At 43.9% G+C, this 22,690-nt stretch overlaps 1 protein-coding gene across 1 annotated transcript in view; it reads left to right on the top strand.

Moving 5' to 3' along the window:
* CAPN6 (calpain 6) overlaps nt 1–14,996 on the top strand; it is a 62,458-nt gene extending 47,462 nt beyond the window's left edge. The window contains exons 10-14 of the mRNA XM_068408718.1: nt 2,240–2,362; nt 3,241–3,443; nt 4,119–4,240; nt 10,654–10,790; nt 12,312–14,996. Coding sequence (XP_068264819.1) covers nt 2,240–2,362; nt 3,241–3,443; nt 4,119–4,240; nt 10,654–10,790; nt 12,312–12,494 — 768 coding nt within the window. The 3' untranslated portion in view covers nt 12,495–14,996. The remainder of the gene's footprint in view (nt 1–2,239; nt 2,363–3,240; nt 3,444–4,118; nt 4,241–10,653; nt 10,791–12,311) is intronic.
* Nucleotides 14,997–22,690: the final 7,694 nt, after the last annotated feature.

The raw sequence follows: 22,690 nt of genomic DNA, 5'->3' as shown, positions 1-22,690 counted from the left end.
TGGGTCTCATTTGTAAGGGTTTAGCTGCCACAGAGAACAAAATATACACGTTACGGTTGAGTGCAATGCCTGATGCAATGGAAGTTCTTTTTATTCCAGTTTTATCTCTAGGCTAGTTGATTAAAAGGCTCTTAATAGCAGTGCTGGAACACATTTATGTTAGCTTAGGGCAATTATAAATTACTGTGGCACATACTACCATAGTCCAAGATAATCTCTGTCTGTTCTCCCTGAGTGAAATGCCTGACACTGAGGCCTCCTGTTAAGTTTATGTGTACAGCGAGGGATTGTGACCCTTCTAGTCCCTTTAAAATAAGGGAATTTAAGCCCAGTATAAGTGTATTCCTACAGCCACCTGCTGATTTCCAGATTGTTACCCATTAGGACGGCTGAAATCTCACCAGATCAAAGATTGTCATGGTTGCATACATCTCATCAGACCGAGAGAGCTCTCTTGCACTCTCACAGTTCTCCTTCCCCACCTCCACTTGCCCTGGAACACTCCAGGCTATCTGACAAGGTAACACGGCATGTGGTTCAACAGGGACAAGAATTAACGTGTGCCTTACTAGGTGTTGCTGTATATTTATATCTCACTTTTTAGATTTTCTCTGCAGAGGCTCTTTACAAGCCCTAGGACTCTCCTCGGGATCCTGTGCTTTCTCTGCCACAATGTTGACATAGCACACAAATAAGAGTAGCGAGAAGCATTGGATTTGTCCCAAAAACCAGCCTGCCCAGAATAGCAAGCAGTAGTTCTGTAGGAGGCCAATCTGGACTGTAAATACCGTGAACAACTAATGAAGCCCAGAGGCTTGGGAAGGTATTGATTTTCTTTCCAATACTGCTGCGCTTCAGCCAGCTCTGCTAGAGGTTGGTGTTTCCTCCACGTGGGTGTGACACTGCCCGAGACAGTGAGGGTCAGGGATGAGAAATGGGATGGTGCCTTATTCTGCAGAGCTCCAACTACAGAGGGATGTGAAGTCATTACAGGGGGTGCTCCACAACAGCAACCAAGGCAATCTCCATCTACCTCTGAGCAAAGCTCAGTGAGGATCTGCTTTTTAGCAGCTCTTGGAGGAGCAGGGATGGGGGAACTAAACCACTGATGATATTCTTCTCCATGCTGTCAGAGAATTTGAGCTTAAATCAGAACGTGTGGTGCACACTACTGCACTGCTGCAGTTTTATGCTTTTATTTGTTTGCTTCACATTTAAAGATCTTTGAGGATGGAAGAATACAGCATCTGTCTAAACTTGGTGTAAATAGTGTCCTCTTCCCCTCCGCTGGTTCTGGCAACTCAGATATGCCCTCTGTATGCACGAGTCTCTAATAGTGAACAAATAGTCTCTAATAGTGAACAAATTTGAGTGTTTTATTCTTTTTCATATAAAGAAATGCCTATTTGACCCTTTTTGTCTACTGAAAGGGTACATACTTACTCGTGAAGTGGTCTGGTAGTGATACTTAATAATGTAAGCAATTCGAGTGATTTATTGAGATGGGAACTGCTGCCTAAACTTGAAATAATTTCCTTTGATTGGTCTTAAACCCAAGTTGATTCAAGTTTACTTTAAACACTTTGGATAAAAGATTTGCATGTTAAAGATGCAGGAGTCCTTCTTAGCCCTTTTTATTGGGTATTCCTCAGACTTTCTGGAAAACTGCGAAAGTCCAAAATTAGCATTCCTGTCATTCTTATATTAAATAGAAATTGTAGGTGCGGAACAAAGTTGTGGGTCTTGGGTTAAAAAGAATAAGATTTGGAAGATTCCTTCATTTGCAGGTTCTATATAAAGATGTTTGAAATTTGCAGGCCCTGTTTAGATATTCAAGTTAAAAGAAGAATCAAAAATTATCAAAGACCCCATCTGGAGTCTGTTGGTTTATTTTTTTTATCTCATTCCTGATTTATATATATCTAATAAAACTTAATCTTTTGTCTTTTGCTTTCAGAGGGCGTGTTCTCTTCTGCTGCCTCAACAGTTACCTTGTAATACTGTCTCACACTGTCCTTTATATGAATTACCTGTTTCAGTGTCTCTGATACTTTTGGTTTAAACATCCTTATTATTAGCATTAATTTTCATCTGCAAATTGCTGGCAATGTCTGTTAAATGGAGAACTCTCCTCCCAACCCCAAATGTATTTCCATTTGCCTCCTTCGTATGCACATATTGGCGATGGCATTTATCCAAAGGCATTTCTAACAGCTTACCCTCTTCTCTCTTGTACTAGTACGTCTTTGATGTTAAGAAGACTGAGGACAAAGTGTTGGTCTCCTTACAACAGGAGGATCGCCGAAAATACAAGAAAGAAGGGAAAGGGGACAGCATCCCAATTGGCTTTGAAATACTCAAGGTAGGCAGCCATCTGCACTCCCGGTTCAGAGTTTGTTCAGCAGTCCTGCTTCATCCTGGCCATGGGATCTTTGGCAGATAGAGCCATGATCACCACGGTGGGGTCTGGCTCTCCTCTCAACATGAGCTTTGCACGTGTCCTGCACTCAGTCACCAGAGCTGACATTAGACAGACTCGTTCAACTAAATTGAATTTAGCTCAATTCAAACTCCATTTGAACTAAAGGAACATAAGTCATTTTTTCCCTATTGCAAATGAATTTTAAGTGCTTTTCCTACCCTGAGCTTTGAAAAGAAAGACAAAAAAAAAATAACACTTGAAACATGAGGGTTTTTTTTGCTCCTTCTCACTGAGGCTCCTGCCTTCTTTTCATCAGCAAATACAGCCAAGGGAATGAGTTTGAAAAGTCTGCACTTTATCTTTTTGCCACTTAGAAAAAAGAGTCAAGAGTGTTTTCAAAAGCTGCAGTAGTGAGTAGGAAATGAGCTTATGTGAAAAGGAACCAAAGGGATCCCAAAGAGTAATTTAATTGCACTCCCAGGGCAAATTGAGTAAAATGAAAACACACAAACTGAAAGAAGGAAGAAAGCAAAAGAAACAGCTATGCATCTTTTTTTTTCACTGAGGATCAGGATTATCTTATCATCTGTTGCTGTAGCTAGTAGGACTACACTGAGTCCTTACTACACTGAGTCCTTAGCCCTACCTTGAAAAATACCTAGTTTTTAACGGTCAGTTGGAGCTGCTGACATCTGCATCACACCTATGCGTTTGACAATTTTCTGCCCATGAAAGGCTGTGTGACATGCAGGGAAAATCCTGCCTGTGAGCTCTGATATCCCTCCTTGCATTACCCCTATACTGCTCTGTGGCTCTAGGTGGAGGATAACAGAAGCTATCGACTACATAAGCTCACTGTGCAGGAGAGAGTGGCCACATCTCTGTACATCAACACACGCACTGTGTTCTTGAGGAGGATCCTGAAGCAAGGCCGCTACGTCCTTATCCCAACTACGTATCATCCTGGTATCACTACAAAGTTTATCCTGAGGCTCTTCACAGATGTGCCATCAAAACTCAGGTAGGTTGCACTCGCAGCTATGTCAGATCTTCCCTCGCCCACATTGGCTGCACCTCCTTGGAAATGCTTGCCTGCTTGCCCTAAAATATCCCTGACTCACTAGCTGATATCGCTCCAGAACTAGGCCCTTGAGATGGTCAGGGTCACCTCCAAGGATCTCCAGACAGCTCATTGGGATTTGTGCATGGTCAGGACATTTCTACTTAGGAACTTAGCGGACAATTCAGTTTGTGTCTTTTGACCTTCTAGTTTGGCTTTTGTAGCTGCCTCCAGTTCTAGGTCAGAACACTGAGCACTGGTGCTTGCAGTTACAGTCGATACTGTTTATTTCTTTGACCATCTCCTTTGAAACCAGTGCTTGTCTGAGAGGGCAAAATTAGCGTTTTGTGAAATCAGGCCCACTGATTTTTTTTTCTTGCTTTGATACTGTTTTCCATGATTTAAAGTTTTTTTTCCCCACCACTTTTGCTGCCGTGCGAAAGATGACACAAATTTGGTTTACTTTGCTTTGCTCAGTTTTTATTTCTTAGGTCTGTCATTTCTGTACCACAAACTTCCAAAACAGTAGATGAGGAAAGGGTACAAATCTCATGTTCTGAAAATGCCAAATTTCCACAACCATTAATTGTTTGCTTGACATTCGTTGCTTCAATTGCTTTTCCCATGATTTTTCAGGGAGCTGAAGGCAGATAAGCCTAAAATGACATGTTGGAATCTTCTTTGTGGCTATCCACGCAGAGTCACCCAAATCAAAATTCACTCTGCAGAGGGCTTACAGAAGCAAGACAGATCAGGCGGTAAGTGTAAAGCAAGCATGGAAGAGTGGAAGGGGCTTCTTCAGTCCTCGAAAGATGATCTGAGTTGATACATAAGCAGTCAGAAATTATCCAAACAAACTGAAGATTTATGGGATTTTTTTCAGCACATTGTAAAATCTGCTCAAAAGGAGAGATCAGATGAATAAGATGATGCAAACCAGCAAGAGTTATGTGTCATCTATGCTGGTCCAGATGGGCAATAGAAGCCAGACCCTCCTGAGAAGCTTTTTATGGTGATTAGTAAGAAATTCACCTTTAAATATGTGTTTTCTAAATGGAAAATATCCAGGGAGACAGCTGAATTGCAGAGACTCATGTAGTGTAATACACTTACCTCAGCAATGTCATTCACAGCCTTCAGAGCACTTTGTTATTCATTACCACAAGTTTAATAGCACTTCAGGGAGGAAATTATGGTTTCAAACAACCATTTTCAGCTGGGTAAACTAGGACAGGGAGAGGTCAAATGACTTTTACAGGACTGTGTATCTACATGTCAAAGGAAGTGTCCTGAAGGACACTAAAATGTCTTTCTAGCACCTGATGTTGACAGTTAATTAGGAGACTTGTCCAGTTGTCATTTGCTTCCTCATTTTCTACTCCTACTCTCCCTCTGTCGGCCTTCGTTTTCCATGACCAGTGCGACAGAAAAAGGTAGACACATCCAGCACTGAGTGGTTGGTAGGGAGAAAGCGAAGGAGTAAAGATACTACGGTGAAATTGGAGCAGGAAACTAAAGAGGTTCCCGAAACATCTGCTGTGTTTGCTCTGGATAACTCTCCCCCTCTCTTCAGCTCCAGGTGTGGAGCTCAGTTGCATTAACTTCTTGTGTTAGGGAAGGCGTTAGCCTTAGACCTGTAGTACAGTTCATCTTCAGTCTCACAAAGCAGCTGTAAAATTCTCCCACCAGCTGGCTACGATCTTATTCCAGTCCCCTTGTCATAGTTATCCCTGGTACCCACTGAGGGGTGACTGCATGTACTTTTCACTGGGGAAGCCGCTTTCTGTGAAGTCTGGTTGTCTGTTCAGGGGACAGGCTGTTGGAGGGAAGAGATACAGAAAATTGATTTAGTTCATTTTTCTTGGTACTTTTCTTGAAAAACAGGAGCCACAAACACCTCAGCCAAACAAGCGGCGTGGCTCCACATTCCCAGCAAGGCAGGACGGATGGGTGAGACTGAAGGGGCTCTGTGTGACAAGAGCAGCAGAGCAGTGCATTGAACAGAGGCAGTATGTTCTGCTCCTTGCCCTGTGAAGGACATTTTCATTTTTAAGGGTGTTTTTTTTGCTTTTAAAATTCCTTAAACGTTTTTCTCTAACATTCCCCGCAGTAAAGCAATAAAAGCCAATTCTCCACCCTTAGCATTTCACAATCCTTAGCTCAATTACAGTCTTGACAAGATCATTAAAAACAATTGCCTGCAGCTGCCAAAGACCAGGCTTGAGCTCGGAGAGCGTTGTGGGATTTGGTGCAGTGACACAGACCCTCAGGAATCTACAGATAGGACGTACAACCAGTGTGTAATAAATTCTGACTACAGCACAGCCCAAATACCTTTAGGACCCAGTACTACCACACAGGGTCACACTGAGTTGAAGCATTGTCTTCCACTTTGATTTCAGCATCCTGTGCTGGGCTGATGATTCGTAACCTGTTGTGGGAAGAACTGTCTATAGGAAACGGACTCACAGATTTTCTGTTTAAACCTAAGCAAAACTTCTGCTTGATTATTTTATCTGCTGAAAAAATGCAGAATTGGGTCAAATGATACTATTTGTGAGTTAGTATTGAATTCATCAAGTGACTGAAAAAAAACCCCAGTCTATTATTATAAGTTTTTTTTCTGAAGTGTTTCCATTTCCCTGTGTGAAACAACGTGCCATTTTTAAATTCATCAAAAACGTAAGGAGATTTGAACAGAAAACCTAAATGAACCTTATTGTTTGACTTTGAATAAAACTTCACCAAAAAAGTTAAAATATTTTCCTTTTGTATCAACATAAAGCTTTCAGTAAAAGCCTTTGTCTCTTTTCAGCCTGTAGTTCCAAATCTCATCCATTCAGGGGGCACTGAAGGAGAGCTGAGCTCCTTCACTTCAGTAGCTTCCCCATTATCTTGAATTCTGCTGTGACATCCCTGTTTGAATCTTTATTAGCCTTTTTTTTCTTATGAGTATCTCTGACTCACAGAGTACATTCAGATTGTCTTGCAGAATGCCATCTCTTACAGTAGCTTCAGACAAATGAAGTAAGGAGAGCGTGTAAATAAAAAAAAACAAACCATGAAGCCAAATCTGCACTGCTGACATTTGTGCTACACAATAAAATCAAGCTGTGCAATGACAGGGATAACGCCCCTAACTGGCACCTTGCTGGAAATTTGGCAAAAGTCCCAATTGATACTAAAGTCTATTTTTGGTAACATAAAAAGCTGTGTATGGTACATGTTTCTCACATTTGGGGTGTTTTTTTGGTAGATTAAAAGAGTGGATATAGAAATTCCTTGAAGCACACTGGCTGGATTGTAAATTTACACTAGAAAGTAATGTGTCCAGGGACGTTAAATATCCCATATTCTAGGATTGCTTCCTAATACTGCCCCAAAAGAATGCAACTCCTTGTCATCTCTCATCTCCTCTCTGGCTTCTCTGGATCCACCTCTGGACCCTCTCCCATGCAGACAAGCATTTGAAAAAGATCAGCTTTCTCAGAAGTGAGTTTAGACCCCAAAGTCACTTGGGCAGTTACCCAAATACCAGCCTTACCTGCTGCTCCTGCAGCATTTCCTGATGTGAACTAGATTTAAAAGCCAACAGCAGCCTCCTGTCTAATCAATACTGTGAGATGAGGGAAGAGGCCACACAGCAATTGCCATTGGGAGTGACATGCAGAGGTTTCCTTTCAGGTTAGGCACAGGCAATATGTTTATTCAGATAGAAAATAGGTAGATTACGTGGTTGTGTTTGCCTGCTGCTCAGAGGACCTCACACAAAGGTTACTCATTTTCTGGTGCAAAGGTTGTTGGCAACTTGTTTCTGTGTGAGCTGCTGTGTCTGAGAAGCCCCACTGCATTTCACAAGGGTTCCCTGACTTCTCCTTTGCCTTCTGGTCTGCAGCATCTGAGCTCTCAAGCTGCTACTTTTCTTATGCTCAGTCTCTGTCATGTCAGCTGTATTTCTCTGTGTCCAGCCACCTGCCTGGTTTGTCACTATCATCCCTTAGCACAGGGAGAAGATAAAACTTGTTGAGAAAGGAGGAGGTTATGATTCATTCAGAAGCTTCTGAGAGCTGAGACAGGTCATTACATCTCTGTGACAACCTGTCCTGAAAACATCAGAATGTCTCTATACTCTGACACTGGGGTATGCAGCTGTGGAAATTAAGAGCAGCCTGAACAGAGATACCTTTTTTTGATAGAACTAGGATAGAGGGATTTTAGACTTGAATGCACTGTTCTTCACATAAGCCCATCACTGTCATCTGAGAGTTGTGCTTAGCACAAATTTCTGAGCAGCTACTTAAACAAAACTGGAAGAGAATGAAGACTGCATAGCAAGTGCACAGCCAGCCTGATTCACAAACTGGTTGTCATCAGAACCCGCTCCCTGCCAGAGGAAGGCTGTTTAATCTCTATTTTAAATGTTTATTGGAAAGCTCCTCCTTGCTGCTGTCTTTGATCCATTGTCCTGTCTGGAAAAAATAATGGATGGTTTGCCGTTGTCAAGAACAGTGGATGAATCTAGCTGCCCAGACTCACTTCTGAATGCATACAGGCAGCTTCTCTTGGAAGTACCTCTCTCGGAGTTAGCTTGGTCTGAAGTTGATCCAGCTATCTGTGAGCCAAGCACAGTGGCAGGTTTGCAAGAAGATGAGGAAGCACTGTGTGCTTGGAGATTCTGTGGCTCTTGTTCCCAAGGCTGTTTTAAAAATTGCTCTCACTACTGTCTGTCACACTCTTTTCCCAAGAGCTTACTGGGCACAGATTTCTTTAAGCCTTAGAAATGTCATTGCTGTTCAAGTGTCATTACTGTTCAAGTGTTTCTGGCTTTTACAGATTTCAGCTTTTTCCTTTTCTCTGTTCTTTCGTACAACTTCCCAATGCAACAGCATGGCCATAGGGCTGAGGTGAAACAGCTGTTTATGCACAGTGTTCAAGGCATAGCTTGAGTCATCTGTGTGCCTGAGAACTGAACCCCGTCCTCCTGCCACTGCCAGAGCAGTTGCCAGTGGAGCAGCTCCAGTTGTTTTCATTCCCAGCTCATGGTGGATACTAGGACGTTGCTTTTCCACATTAGTAGCCCTTTCTGCATTGTCTTTGTACCGTAAATAAACCAGGCCCAGAGCTGCAAAGCCCTGGGCCAACTGCAGCTGAGAATGTCCTTGTCTCATCCCACATGTGCAGCTCTCCCAGTTCTCTCTTTTGTTCTGGAATTGGAGCCAGTCCTCCTAATATAACTGACCATTCAGCCATGCCACCACGAGGTCGTGCTGTGCAGGTACCTTTCATTTTCCTCTTCTACCTCCCTCTTTTTTTTTCTAGCTCTTTCTGAGAATTTGAATCTCTTTCTTTCAAAGTTAGCTTTCCTTTTCCTTGCACTTAGCAAGTCCCTTCATAAACAGCTCCCTCATCCAGCCTGTTACCTCTTTAAGCTCTGTGTCCTTTCCCCACCCCTTCTTATGCCCTTTATCTCTTAATTACTGTTAATGATCAGACATTGCTTTGCTCTTTGCCAGTGGCCAAAGTACTTGACACTATTTCATTCAAGACCCCACTTTACTCAGATCTCTTTGCAAAGGGGGGAGCTTTTCCATCACTGATGACACAGCGTGGTGCCACCCCACCCCCAGAGCTAAATCCAGGCATCCACTGACACAGAAAGTAATTGCCTATCAGAAAAGCCAATACTTTGCTACCTGCTGTAGAAAGTGTGAGACGTCGTCAGGGTAACAGGCCTATCGCCCTGTCTGGGCAGGTGTAATCATAGAAAAATCTGTTTCTTTCCCGTAAGGGAAAGTCGTTCCTTCTGGTTTGGGTGTAGCTGTTGTTAGGTGGTCTGTTTGTGCGAGTTGGAGGTATCCATTCCTGCAAACCAGTGATGTGTTTGAGGAAAATCATCCTGGGTATGAATTGTTAAAAAATAAAAGCTGCCTTAAAATTATGCTGCCTTATGGTGTCATTCCAGTGGTGGCATTTTCAAGTAGATGGTGGCGAGATGTGTATAAGAAATGATCAAGAGTCTGACTTACACTTATACACATTCAGTGGGTTTATTTAAAATCCATATCTAAAAAGTAGCAAGGTGTGAAAAAACAGACATGCTGTCATTAACAATAGGAATGGACAGAAATAGTTGTGTTGAAATACAAGAAAATGGTAGTGCCTGTGTTTAATTAAACGTTAATTAGAAAGTGGGATGTTCCATTCTATTTGAGGATAAAGACAGGTGTTACCAAATCAGTTCTTGCTCCCCATTGGAATGGAAAGAAAATATCAACACTTATAACAGAAATGTTCAGTGTAAAAACAAGAAAGCTTTTCTAGAATGTTGAATAATCTCAGTGGGTTACGTATGATTTAAGTGTAATTTAAAACATTAACTAGGACCTATAATAGATACAAACACATTGTGATAACATAAACTTTAATATTACATCAATCCAAATGATAGAACCGAAGAAATTGTCTCAAGTTCATGGGAATTAAAGGAGAAACTGGGGAGGATTTGCTTTGACAGTTTCCCACAGAAAACTGTTGAAACCAGTGCATTCCTACAAAATGTTTTTGCATTTTGACAATATTTTTCTTTCTGGAAGAGAAACTGCTTCTTGAAAACTACCTCCTACCACTAACACTCATATCAGAATACAGCAGACAGCACTTTCAAGCCAGGCAGTCTAAGGTGGGCACTGAGTTGTGCATTCAGTGATCTAAGAGCAGTTCTGTCCAGTTCCTGTCCTTGCCCTCCACAGGAACTGTGGATGATGAACAGTTTTTACCTTCCCTTTTGGTCCAGGCGCCCAGAACTACCTACCAGATTGCATACACACATTTTGGCTCTCACATCTAAAGCAGTGTCGGGAGCTCGGAGCTTCACTCTGGCGACTTTATTGTTAGATGCACAGCAAGGGAATGTGGAAAGATCCCAGTCCCAGTCTAGGAGCTGAGCTGGTTTCAAAGCAAACGGTGCTTGGTTTCCAGCTCTGAGCATCCAGGTGTTACAAGAACGAGGTGATGGGCAGTTAGCAGTGGACGTGAGGAGCTCTGGTGCCCTGTTCCTGTGCTCAGTAGCAGTGGTGCTGCCAGGCACAGGAGGGGATCCCTTCTGCTGGGTTTCTGGGCAGGTCTCAGCTGCCATTCTGTGTCCTAAGAGCTGTGCTGCTGATTGTTTTAGGAGCAGATCCCTATGTGCTTATCAAGTGTGAGAACCAAAACGTGTGCTCCTCTGTGCAACATGACACGACCAGCGCCGTCTTCGACACACAAGTGATTTTCTACAGAAAGAACATCGACAGTCCTATCATTGTCCAGGTGAGATATGCCACGCAGGGTGGGCTCTAAAGGCAGGCTGGGGAGCACAACAGCATCAGTGGGCTTGACATGTGCCAACTCTTCCTTCATATGACTGATGATACCCAGGCTAGAAGTGTGAGAACTCCTGTTACCCTTACTGGGTTATGCCTGGAGCTACTCAGCTGCTCTACTGACTCTCTAGACGAGGTCTCTTCCATAAAACAGCAACTGATGACACTTAGGGATCAGAAGGCATATTTCATTCCAAGGCTTTGAAGGAATTTACAGAATGACCTGACAAAACAGAGACAAAGAAAAGTGTTGTCCAGAGTCAGTATTTGAAATAAAACCAAAGCTAAGGCTACTATTAAGAAGTTTTTTGACCTTGAATTCTAGTCCTGTGGGAAGTAGATCACACTGTTTACCTCAGCACTGGCTGGAGAAACAGAGCTTGGTATTTAGATGAGGCAGTCCAGGAAAACTTTGGGAGAGTGGAATGGCATTTCAGTTTGATACACACAGTTTAGTGTTAGACAAATACTAAGGACTATGACTTCTTCATCAGTGTAGGGAGATCTTACAATGAATCTGTGAATCAATTCACTGTGGCACATAAGTGCCAGGAACTGAAATAGTTTTATAGCACTGTGTTGCAAGAAGAGATAAATTTCTGACTTTTCACTGCCTAATGCAGTACTGGTGCACAGTGCTCCTGTGCCATAGTGCTCCTCTGAGCTAATAGGTATAGTCTACAAATATCATAAATAGAAGGAGGATGATATCCCCCAAACCACAGACTGTAGTTATGGATTAGAGGGAACTGATACAATAGCTGATGGAACATGGTCTGTTCTTGGCAGGTGCAGGATTGCCTAATCCATAGTAAAGGTTTGATGTATACATGGGACCTCACCCCATCTCTACAGCACGCAGCTCAAACACTTTGACTTTTCCAGGACAACTGAAAGTTAGATACTAATGAACTTCACAGACCAAACAAGACTGGCATGTGAGACTGGCAGCAAACCCCACTATTAACACCATTTGAGTTGCTGCTTGCTATAGACCCAACGCCATCCTGAGTAGTGACAAAGGACATGTCCAAGGACTGCAAAACCTCTGCCGTCCCTTGCTCGAGCAGTGTGGACTTGGCTCTGACACAGTCAGAGGAAAAGCACTGAAGCTGCTGCAGAGGTGAGCACAAGCAGGCAGAGTGGCACGGACAGGCTGATTGCATGTAGGTTTTTACTGCTGATGAGCTCAAACAGGTAATTTTTATTCCTGTCCTAGGCAGGCTGTGACCTAGAAAGCAAAAAGCTGCATTTAGCTCCTTATTTGCATAGTGTATGTAAATGAGCATGCAAATCCAGAATCTCCCACATGCTCTCTAGACAATTACCTAAATTTAGATGTATGCCCCCTCCTCACTGCTTTTTCAAGGGGTTAATGGGGGTGACCCTCCTCCAGCACAGCCCTTTCAGGTGGAGTGTGAGAGCAGCACTGCTTCAGCTGGGTTTGTTTCTGTTCCCTTCTCTTTAGGTCTGGAACAGCAACATCTTGTGTGACCAGTTCCTCGGACAGGCGGTGCTGGCAGCTTCACCCAGTGACCCCAGAGAACAGCAGACTCTGCAGCTCCGAGGGAGAGGCAGCCGAGAAGCGGCCGAGGTGCCAGGTCACATCACCGTCAAGGTTTTTTCCAGCGATGACCTCGCGGAGCTATGAATACCAAAGCGCCGCAGAGCCAGACAGAGCTGTCACCTCGCAGCGGGGGGGGCTTGTCTGTGCTTTCTGTGTGAATGACTCGGGAGCAAAGGTTGCACATCATCATAATCGCTTTAAAAAGAAAAAGCCCTCTAACTCTCCACATTATCATGGAGAGAGAGGCATTTAAAGAGGGAAAAATACATACTTAATACATATATATGTTCATGATACAGCAAATGCAGTAGAAGAGGGGCCAAACTAAACGTTAGCAGATAAGCTCATTGAGATGTGACCGTTTTCCCCAGCAGCATCTTTCAGGAGCTGTCGGCACATAATCTGGAAGCACACATGACTGTTCTCACAGGTCCCCAGCACATCATCATCTGTTCTCAGCAGTGGGACTGGACGCAGGCAGGAATGGCTGCATCTCCACGGTCACATACCAGCAGGCTGGTGGGGTGGCAAGCACAAGGTGGATTTGCATGGCTCAGTCCTTGTTCACTGCCAGGCTGTATTTGGGAGGGGGATTTTTTTTTAAGCTTTGATTGGAATTTTTTTCCCCACATAAGTCTCTCAAATTCTTGATGAACTTCATTCTTATTGCTACAGATCAGATGTTTCTGTTCCTTGGTGAAAATGTCATTACTCAAGGAGTTCAGTCATAGGTCATAGCCTTAAGACCAGGCATGCCAAGGCAATGTTAAAACAGAAGGGCAGGTCTTGCAGTGCCTATATTTGAACACCACAGCACATAAGAGTATTGCGCACATAAAGGCTTTGAGATTGACTTTCTTATTCTTCTATTCTCCACCTCAAACTGATGACTCACATGTTGATATCTCTGGCCAGGAGAAGGGCACCTCACAATTCAGCTGTGGCTTTGCTCAGAGGACAAATTCAGTAATGGGAGCCTTCTTGCTAAGGAGGCTTTGTTTAATGCACATGATGCTAAAAATGGAATAACACTCCCTTTGGTTCATTAGATGTGATGGGTAGCACCAGACTGAAGAAGGACAAAATTAGCTCATGACAAGGATGGGTTTGTAAAACAAAGGTGCTGTGCCCTGGCAGGCATTAGATTTCACTCTCAAAATTTTACATCAGTTTATTGCTGACAGAGCTGACATCTTTGGTGAAGTTTAACTTGGGTGTAAGGGAGGACAGGTATCGTTTCACATTTCCTTCAAAGCAGGGTTCAGGTACAAACTTTCTTTTTAACTTTCACATTACCTTCTTTTTTCATTTTAACTTTTAAACCTGGCGCCAGGGTTTCCTCATAGCAGGAAATGGATTTTACATGGTTGCAAATTTGGTCTTGAAAGCAAAGCTAAAGGATGACTGTTCTGCCTTTTGTACAGCCAGGAAATCTGGATTTCTGTGTACCTCGTAACCACTTCAGCCATTTTGTGCAATTTTTGTAATTTATAAAATGGTCCTCAGTAGAGTTTAAGGTGTTCACAAAAGGTTTTGAAGTCTCAGGGCTCCATTTTCCTTGCTCTGACAAGCTGGAGATGGAATGTAAGGCTATGAGTGATATTATACCGCCATAGTTGCATGTACCGAGTACCTAAATCCAGCTTCTTTTTAAATAGCTTGGGCTCAAGCCATGTTGCACGCAGAGCATCTGTCAGGTGTGAACTACGTGCAGCTGACAGCCTCACAGGCACGTGTAATTCCTCTCTGTGTACAGCCTGACAAGGAGGGAAGGCAGGGTGGAGTGGGTGATTTTTATACTTGATGGTGGTTTTTTTGATACTTCTGTCATCTCAAGACATTCCCACGGTTTGTCCCTGTGGCATGGGGACAGGGGGCCCTTGAACACCAGTTCTGGCCAGGCTGGAAGTGGAGCACTGCTGCTCTCTCAGCGTGGCCCTGAGGGTATCGCAGCCCAGTGCTGGTAGCTGTGGGAGGCCCAGGCATGCTGCGCCCTCTGCATTTATTAATTTGTGGAAGTAGTTGGAGCAGGCAGGATGTGCCCATCAGCAGGAGCTGATCCAGCCTGGGAACACGACTGGCTGTGCTCATTTACAGAGGCTTCTGGCTTCTCCCCTCACCCAGGCTCGTGGGAGACGGGAGCAATCCCGGGTGAAGCCAAGGCAAGAGCACGTTGAAAGGGGCTTGCACTGCTGCCTGCTCCCTGCCAGAGAGCCCAGGCCGGGCAGGGGACGGGGCCCACTGCTCTGCAGGCTCTTTCTCCTCGTACAGCTTGCCTGGGCTGAGGGCAAAGCCAGCTCCGTGGTGTTTTGGCTTCCATGGGAGGTAAATACGGTGTGTTTGAAATAAGAGGATTGCCTTTTCACACAGACACAGGAATTTAAGATCAAATGTTGCCAGAGCTGGGCAGCATTTTTTTAACAATTAATGATAACTTGTGAGAAAACGAAGGGGGTTGTGTGGGGGACTGCATTTATACGTGCTTTTGGGCTGCGTTCAGCAGGGAGATTTGGCCCCCAAAAGTTAAAACAGAGGGAAGTAATTGGAAATTTTTCATTTCAACCTTTATTTACTTTTCAATATGAAGTGACCTAAATAAAAGGTTAACAGAAAACATAAACGTGTTCAGTAATGTCTGAAGTGAAACAACTGGCCCCCGCCGCGGGGCCGTGGGGCTCGGGGGGCACGGGGCCGCCGTGAGCGCCCGGCGCCGCTGGGGGGCGCCCGAGCGCCGCTGCCTCGCAGGAGGGAGGCGGCCGCCATTTTGCCGCGGGGGGCGGCCGTGAGGGGCGGGAGCGGGCGGTGCGGGTGCAGCGGCGCTCGGGGGAGAGCGGTGCCCTGTCTGTGGGGGTGGGACACTCTTCTGTGTTCCCCCCCATGTGTTCTGTGTATATAAAACACACACAGATCTGACTGACAACCCCTGTGGCATGCCTACACATATAAATACATATATAGCATAGCTATATATGGTATGATAGTGTTATATTTCTAGAAGGGTCTATGCGTATATAAAAAAACCACCATACAATAGGCAGTATATAATGTAGATGGCTAGAGAGAGGGAACATTATTTAAGGGAGGGAGAGAGAGAGAGAGTGTGTGTGTGTAAATGCACATAAACAGGTCTCTATGCATTCTATGAGACACAGAACCATAGAACACCAGGTGGGAAGTGACCTGGTTTTGTGGGGATAAAGTTACAGAATCCCTTTTCTGTTCCATGTTGTTTCAGTTTGTGGCCAGCCGTGGCATGGTGATCAAGGCCATTAGCAGTGAAAGCCAGGGCAGCTGCCCCCGGCTGGCCCACAGGTGTGTTCTATAGCATTAACGTCATGGTCACTATAAATGGGAAAGCTTGGGGATGGGGGGGGCTCTTTGCTCTGCTCTGCTCTCCCTCTTTCTCCTCCTCCTCAATGATTACTATCCATGGAGTGATTTGCTACCATTCTATAGGCTAAGTATAGCTTTGTGTCTTTTGTATTAGTACTGATACTGGGTTTCTTAGTAAATCTGTTTATATTTCAATCCACAAGTCTCCTTCCTTTTCCCAATTCCCTTTCTCGGTCAGGAAGGGGACAGTGGGTGATTGATAGAACAACTGGTTTAGCCCTGGGTGCGGGCTAAATGGAGACAGGATAGAACCTCAAGGACCATCCAGTCCAACCTTTCTTGGCAAAAGCATGGGCTAGACAAGATGGCCCAGCACCCCGTGCAGCCGAATCTTAAATGTGTCCAACACTGGGGACTCCACCACTTCCCTGGGGAGATGGTGCCAATGGCTGATTGTTCTCATTGGAAAAAAACCTTCCCTTTTGTGTCCAGTCGGAATCTCCCCAGGAGTAACTTGTACCTATGTTTATATGTATGGCTAGAGAGAATTACATGAAGGGCTGTGTGCACACCTGCACACAGAGAGAGAGATATATATATATATATCATATCATTTATAGAAGATACCATACGTTATACTATACACTATATAATACATGTAGTGTGTAACATTTCTAGAAGGGCCTCTGTGTATATATAGAAATATATACTATATAATATATAGATGGCTAAGAAGGGAGCGTTATATAAGGGGCTCTGGCACACACACATAAAATACATAAACAATGTAATCATAGAAGATACAGAGCTATATATCTCCCCCCCCCGGGAGAGAGAGAGTGTGTATTAAGTAGCTGTATGTGTCTCTGTCTTTAGTGGGGTGTGTACTCATACACATACTATAATGTCTATGGCTAGTGAGAGATACGGGGTTCCATGGTTACAGTGGGTCTCTCTCTCTCTCTCTCTCTCTCTCATGCACATCCCCCCCCCCGCAATATAATATGTACACACACACACATATATAGATAGAGCTCTTTCTGTAACTGTAGAACACACTCACTCTGGCTCCCTGCTTGTGTTAGGAGTGTGTGTGCTCATGCCTGTGTGCTTGCATACTTTCCCTGTCCCCCTCTCTTGACAGCTATATACAGTATAGAGTACATGTATGTCTATAGCACTATAACACACTTGCTATCTATAAATATAGTAATGATATAGTATGAATATTTTATACATTTGCATACACTCGTCCGTATAACACTCCCTTGCTCTCTTTAGCAGTCGCTATATATTGTATACATATTTTATAACTGTATTTATAGATATATATATGTGTAATATGTAGTGTGTTATGTAGTTATATAAAAGTGCCTCTATGTGTATATACACATACATATAATACATCATAAAAAATGCATGTTGATGGAGAGGGAATTATATAGTTATATAAAGGTCTCTGTGTGTATATATATATATAGACATTCTATATATAAAAAATATACTATATACACACACAGAGAGCACGTAACTATATAACACAGTCTATATACTATATTGTATATTTTATTAATACATAGGTAGGGTATCCATATAATAGCATATATATATTAATATATATTATTATACTATATATTAATTATATTAATAGCTCTATGTATATGTATAGCTATACATGTACATGTATATTTCTATATGTGTATATAAATACATAGCGTGTGTTATATAGTTTTAAGGGTCTCACTGCATTTGTGAGTATACATATAAAAATGTGTATATAAAGAGATCTCATATATGTGTGTGTGTGTGTGTCTATAAAATTATGTATCTATACCATACTGTATCTAGAGTGCGAGACTTGTTCAGTTATGTAATGGTCTCACTCTGTGTATATCGTAGATAGATGTATAGGGCTACAGTGAGTTATATAGGCACATAAGGTGCTCACGCTCTCTGTAAATGCATAGACATATATTTTTTATATATATACACAAACACACACACATATATATATAAAATATATATATATAGTATATGTAAAGGGCTAGTGTGTTAGTTACGCAAGAGTCTCTCTGTGAGACCCTTTTATAACCATATAACATGCTTTCTCTCACCATCTACTTTTATTAGTAGTGTAGCAGTATTAGATCTATTTTATGCACATGCACAATATTGGTACCAGGACATAATTACATCACTCTCTTGCCATTTATAGTAAATGAATGGATTTTTTAATAGATAGGTGTAGGTGTGTATACATATTTTTTATGCAGTTATAAAAGACATCGTATACTCTAGTATATATACTTGTTATTTGTTTTGCTCTCTGTGTACATATACAGACATATAGTATAGAGAGGTACTGTTATGTAGTTAGATGAGGGTCTCGTGTGTGTGTGTGAATGTACACACGTATTTAAAAACACAGCTGAGCGGGGAGCACAGCAACAGGGCGAGCTGGGGCTGGGCTGGAGGAAGTGTTTGAGGAGGGCTGAGAGGTTGGGCAGCCTCAGCAGAGCTCACGGATGGCGGTAATGAGTAGCTGGACTCACACCAGGACCTGAACCATGTGTGAAGTGGCGTGGAGGCCAGGCTGAGGTACAATGGAGTGGGGTGTCATACGGTCACTTGCAGAGGGGGCTGGAGCCCCCTCTTACCCACCTTCCCTCACTGTTAGCACATATGAGTAAAACCCTCAGAGACGGAGCGTCTACTAGATGAGACCACGGCTACACCAACAGCACAGCAGGTACCAGTGGACTCAGTACATCAGTCCAGGTTGCCTCCACACCTCCACCTCCAGCATCACTTGACCTTTGAGCAGGTGGCCAGGTAATTTTTTCACAGCTTTGTGTGAGCAGCAGTACAGCAGCTGAAGTGACTCATGTTTAGTCAGCAGTTTTAACGCTTTCTGGGCAGGAACTGTGGCCATCACCATCTGTGTCACTCCCCATACTCAGCAGGAGGGCGTGTTGGTTCCTGGAACAATCCCAGCGCTCCAGATTTGTGCAAACTGGGGAGCAGCAGGCAGGTGCTCTGTCTGCTTCTGCGGACACAAGATACAAGTTCCTCCACTAGCACAGGCTAAAGACAGGGCTGTGGCAGTGACGTCCTGTTTCAGGACATCACGCAGGACAAACCTACAAGCACACACAGCCATACAGACGATGTCTTTCTGACTCTGCAGGGAATCAAGGCTGGTGTATCTTCAGCCAGCCCCGACACCACCTTGGCAAACAGCCCCAGCAAATCCTACAGGAGGAAAAGCTGCAGTCACACAAGCCCTTGGTATTTATAACTTTTATTTGCAATACTTTAGGTCCAAGTTTCAAACTGCAATATTTTTACACTCAAGACACAGTCATGCACAATCCATAGTTCAATTTTCTATTGCTTCAACCACAATTTAAAATAACTTAATATTGGAAACAAAACCCAAAATCTTAAAAAAAAGGATGCTGAGGTCAGTAAGATGGATCCATGCCATCAGCACATTTACAAAGTAAATAACTTAGTTCTCTTTTTAAAAAGATCAGTTACCTCTTAATCCAAAGTTACAGAAGAGTTTTCACTACACATTTGTTTTTTGTGTTTATCTTTTATATTTTTATTTTTTCTGTTTTTTTCTTTTCTTTTTTTCTTTTTCTTTTTTTAAACAGATAACATGTCCTAAAAAAGGAATGTACAGCAAAATGAGATACATTTCTGATAATGAAAACGTAGGCTCCTCCTCTGTTTACTTTTGTCTGGATACCCTGGGAAAAAAAAAAATCTAGCAGACACCAGTGTAGGTGTAAACTGGTTGCTTCGGACTAAACTGGAGTTTAGCATTGGTTACATCCTGATCCAGTCAAGAGTTGCAGAATTCTTTGCGGATCTTCCCAGAACGTACGTCTGCACGCACAGCACCTGCAGTGCGGCCGCAGCACCAGGGCACCAGAATAACTCCCAGCGTGGCCACTGAACTGGGCTCTGCCCAAGAAGGAGGTGTTCTCCTCGCTGGGGGCTACGGTGTGTGCAGTCCTTTGCTACTAGCTCCCATCGAGGGCAGCTCCCTGTCCACGTGCTCACCTGCTAAGGCAGACACCAGCAGGTTGTGAGCGCCGCACCTGAAGAGCGAGAGGCTTTTTTCCCCGTTGCTGTGCTACAGACGGATTTAGCAGCATTGCTTAACACCAATAGAAAGAATGTGACAAAAAGCAATTGCCTTTGTGCGCCTTAGGCTCAAAGGTCAAAAATCTCAGCAGACGTGGACGTGAGAGACTTGCACGCGTTGTGTTTGCCATGTTGACCCACTTCTGAGCTGGAGAGCTTTGCATGATGGAGAACAAGACCAGCGGGCAGCTCCCTTCCACCCACTCAGCCGAGGGACACCTCCAGCCCCCGGTACCCAGGGCATTATCAGCACCTGCTCATTAAGCAACCAGTTCTGCTGTCATTGAAGGCAACAACCAAATTCTTACTGACTTCAGGGGGAGTAGCAGCAGTGCCTGGATCTGATCCCCATGTCTATGGCTGGGCTGGACAAACGAGACACACAACACGCAGCAGCAAAAGGACCTGACTTTAAAACCAATCTGCCACAATTCCCTCATGTTTGCAATAGTGTCACACCATCCTGAGGCATCTTAGAGCCCTCAACCAAGCACGGACTTCAAGTGACAGGCCCTGGGCTCTGGGAGGTTATGCACAAAATGGAGGCGATGACTCCCTCTCCAGATCAAGCTCACAGATTCAAAAGGCTGCTGTAAACACGCAGGTCAAAGGGCAGAGAAAGGAGGATCTCAAGGACTTTCTCTGAGCCAGTTACACAGTCTTGGTTAGCAGCCATGGAGCACAGAAGAACAGAGGGCACAGAAAGAGGGACAAAATCGGTCAAGCATAGAGACTGGAAAGAGCAAGACCTGTGAGAGGGAACACGCTGCTTATGTCTCTTTAGGAAAACTTCTCTGTTCAAGGCCCTGGAAGGAGTGAAGGGCAGAGAGGAGGTGACACACAAACACTACTCATGTTCTCAGTTCATACACTGCCTCCCTTGGTGTTACAGAAGAAATCTGATTAACTGTATTCTGGGTAGCCTCGTTTAGCGTTAGCAGCTCAGCACTAGCAGCTGAAGTAATTGAAGCCTTAGGCTGCAAGAGCTGACCGAGAGTGAGCTTTTTGAACAATTTTCCATATTATCAGCTTTAACTAACGATATTGCCCCCGGTTTCCTCAGTCCAGGTCAGATTCCAGCAGAAGGCAAGTGCTTGCTTGGGCGAGCAGCAAGACCAAAGTTTGCAGGCTCATACCACGTGGCAGTCCAAAGGGCACCCATGAAGAGCATGTCAGCACCCCTCCTTCTCTTTCCTATAATAACCAATCGCTCTTTTGAGATGGCTTTTGCCACCAAAGGTGCACAGGACCATTGGTAGGCTCAGGCCGGCGATGGTTTATATTCATGATGCACGCCTAGGATTACAGCGATCGGCTCTAAACCATGTCCAAGAGAGGAGGTATAAGCAAGATTCTGCAAGCTTCAGCCAGAAAAAGCCATTACCCTGTCAGCTCAAGGACAGACACAAGCAGAGAGAAGTTTTAAAGATCCCTGAATTGCAAATCACACTCGAAGAAACCTTGGATAGTTTCTGTTGAAACACAGATGATGTCCTTTGCCTGCTTCCTGAAAACTGGGGGCTAAAATTAAAGTCATTTACCTGGTCAGGGGAGAGGGGGAAAGAAAAAAAAAAGTTGAACGCATTTATGGGCCTTCATCAGCTTGCCCCATCACCCATCATTAAGTTGCTGCACGTCTGCACATGAATGAACACCAGCCCACCGGGAAGGTGTGTGGGCCATGAACTTGATACCGTTCAGCGAGGCGAAGCTGGCACTGGTGTGCGTGCCCTGGATGTCAGGCCATGACTGGCCCCTGTCTTTACCGGTAGGGGCTACAGAGCTCTCTGGCTCTTTGCTCACTGGATTTGCTCACGACTGGACTAAGCGATACCTGTATTTACATGCTCAGTGTGAGGAATATTCCGTAGCCACACCGATGACTACATACTGGGAATAACTAACTGCCACACTGACAACAGGGTATGGTGACATTTCCTACAACTAAAGGACAGGAGACTTCCCTTCTCGTGGTGACTGGAATGTGCTTCATTTTCGGTGGCAGGAGACTGACCGACAGACCTGCCGAGGTGCAGCTACTGGCCTCAAAGAAACACAGCACAAACAGCTAAAAAAAAACAACTTGAGTCCATTTGTGTGGAGTGTGAATTGGGCAATCAGTAGCCAAAGACGCAGAATAAACACACACGTACTTACAAAAGCGCTGGACGCAAGAAGTGAGGATGGAACCGGCCCCAGTTCGTGATCAAACCCTGAGAGCACTGTAAGAGCCACCCCCCGGGCAGGCTCCAGGAGTGCAGGCAGGAGCTGGACGGAATTGTACAGCAGTATCGTTATTTTTTTCCTTTTTTTTAAACTTTTTTCTTAAAATAAATAAACTTTTCTGTGCTTCTCAAACTTCCCTGACTTTACTGCTGTCATACTTCTGCCCCAAAACACATTAAAACCACAGCGAGCTATAGGGTCATTTTCACTCATCTTTGCTGCAGGGATGGCAATCATGGTCAAGCTCCGGAGAGAGTTTTTTTACCGTTTAACGAATTTAAAAATTAAGACAATCAATCAATCTTTTAAAGCCTTGGATTGAAAGTGTTTGAAACCTATTTACTGATGCATTTCGCAACAGAGACAGCCTATTTCTAATACTTCCAAAAAATATATATATATAACTAATTGCTTAATCTGAGGATAGCAGTCAGAAACCAGAGATGGTTCCAGAGATTTTATAGTATTTGTCTCTCTCTTTTCTGCAAGGTCAACGCTACTGTCAGTCCTAACCAACGATGTGAGCCTGTAAGTAATGTCCAAGACTTGCTTCTCTCGGGTTTGCT

The sequence above is a fragment of the Nyctibius grandis genome, chromosome 10 (assembly GCF_013368605.1).
Source record: "Nyctibius grandis isolate bNycGra1 chromosome 10, bNycGra1.pri, whole genome shotgun sequence".
NCBI classification, from domain to species: Eukaryota; Metazoa; Chordata; class Aves; order Nyctibiiformes; family Nyctibiidae; genus Nyctibius; species Nyctibius grandis.
The sequence above is the reverse complement of the archived record's forward strand: the minus strand, read 5'-3'. Positions and strand labels throughout refer to the sequence as shown.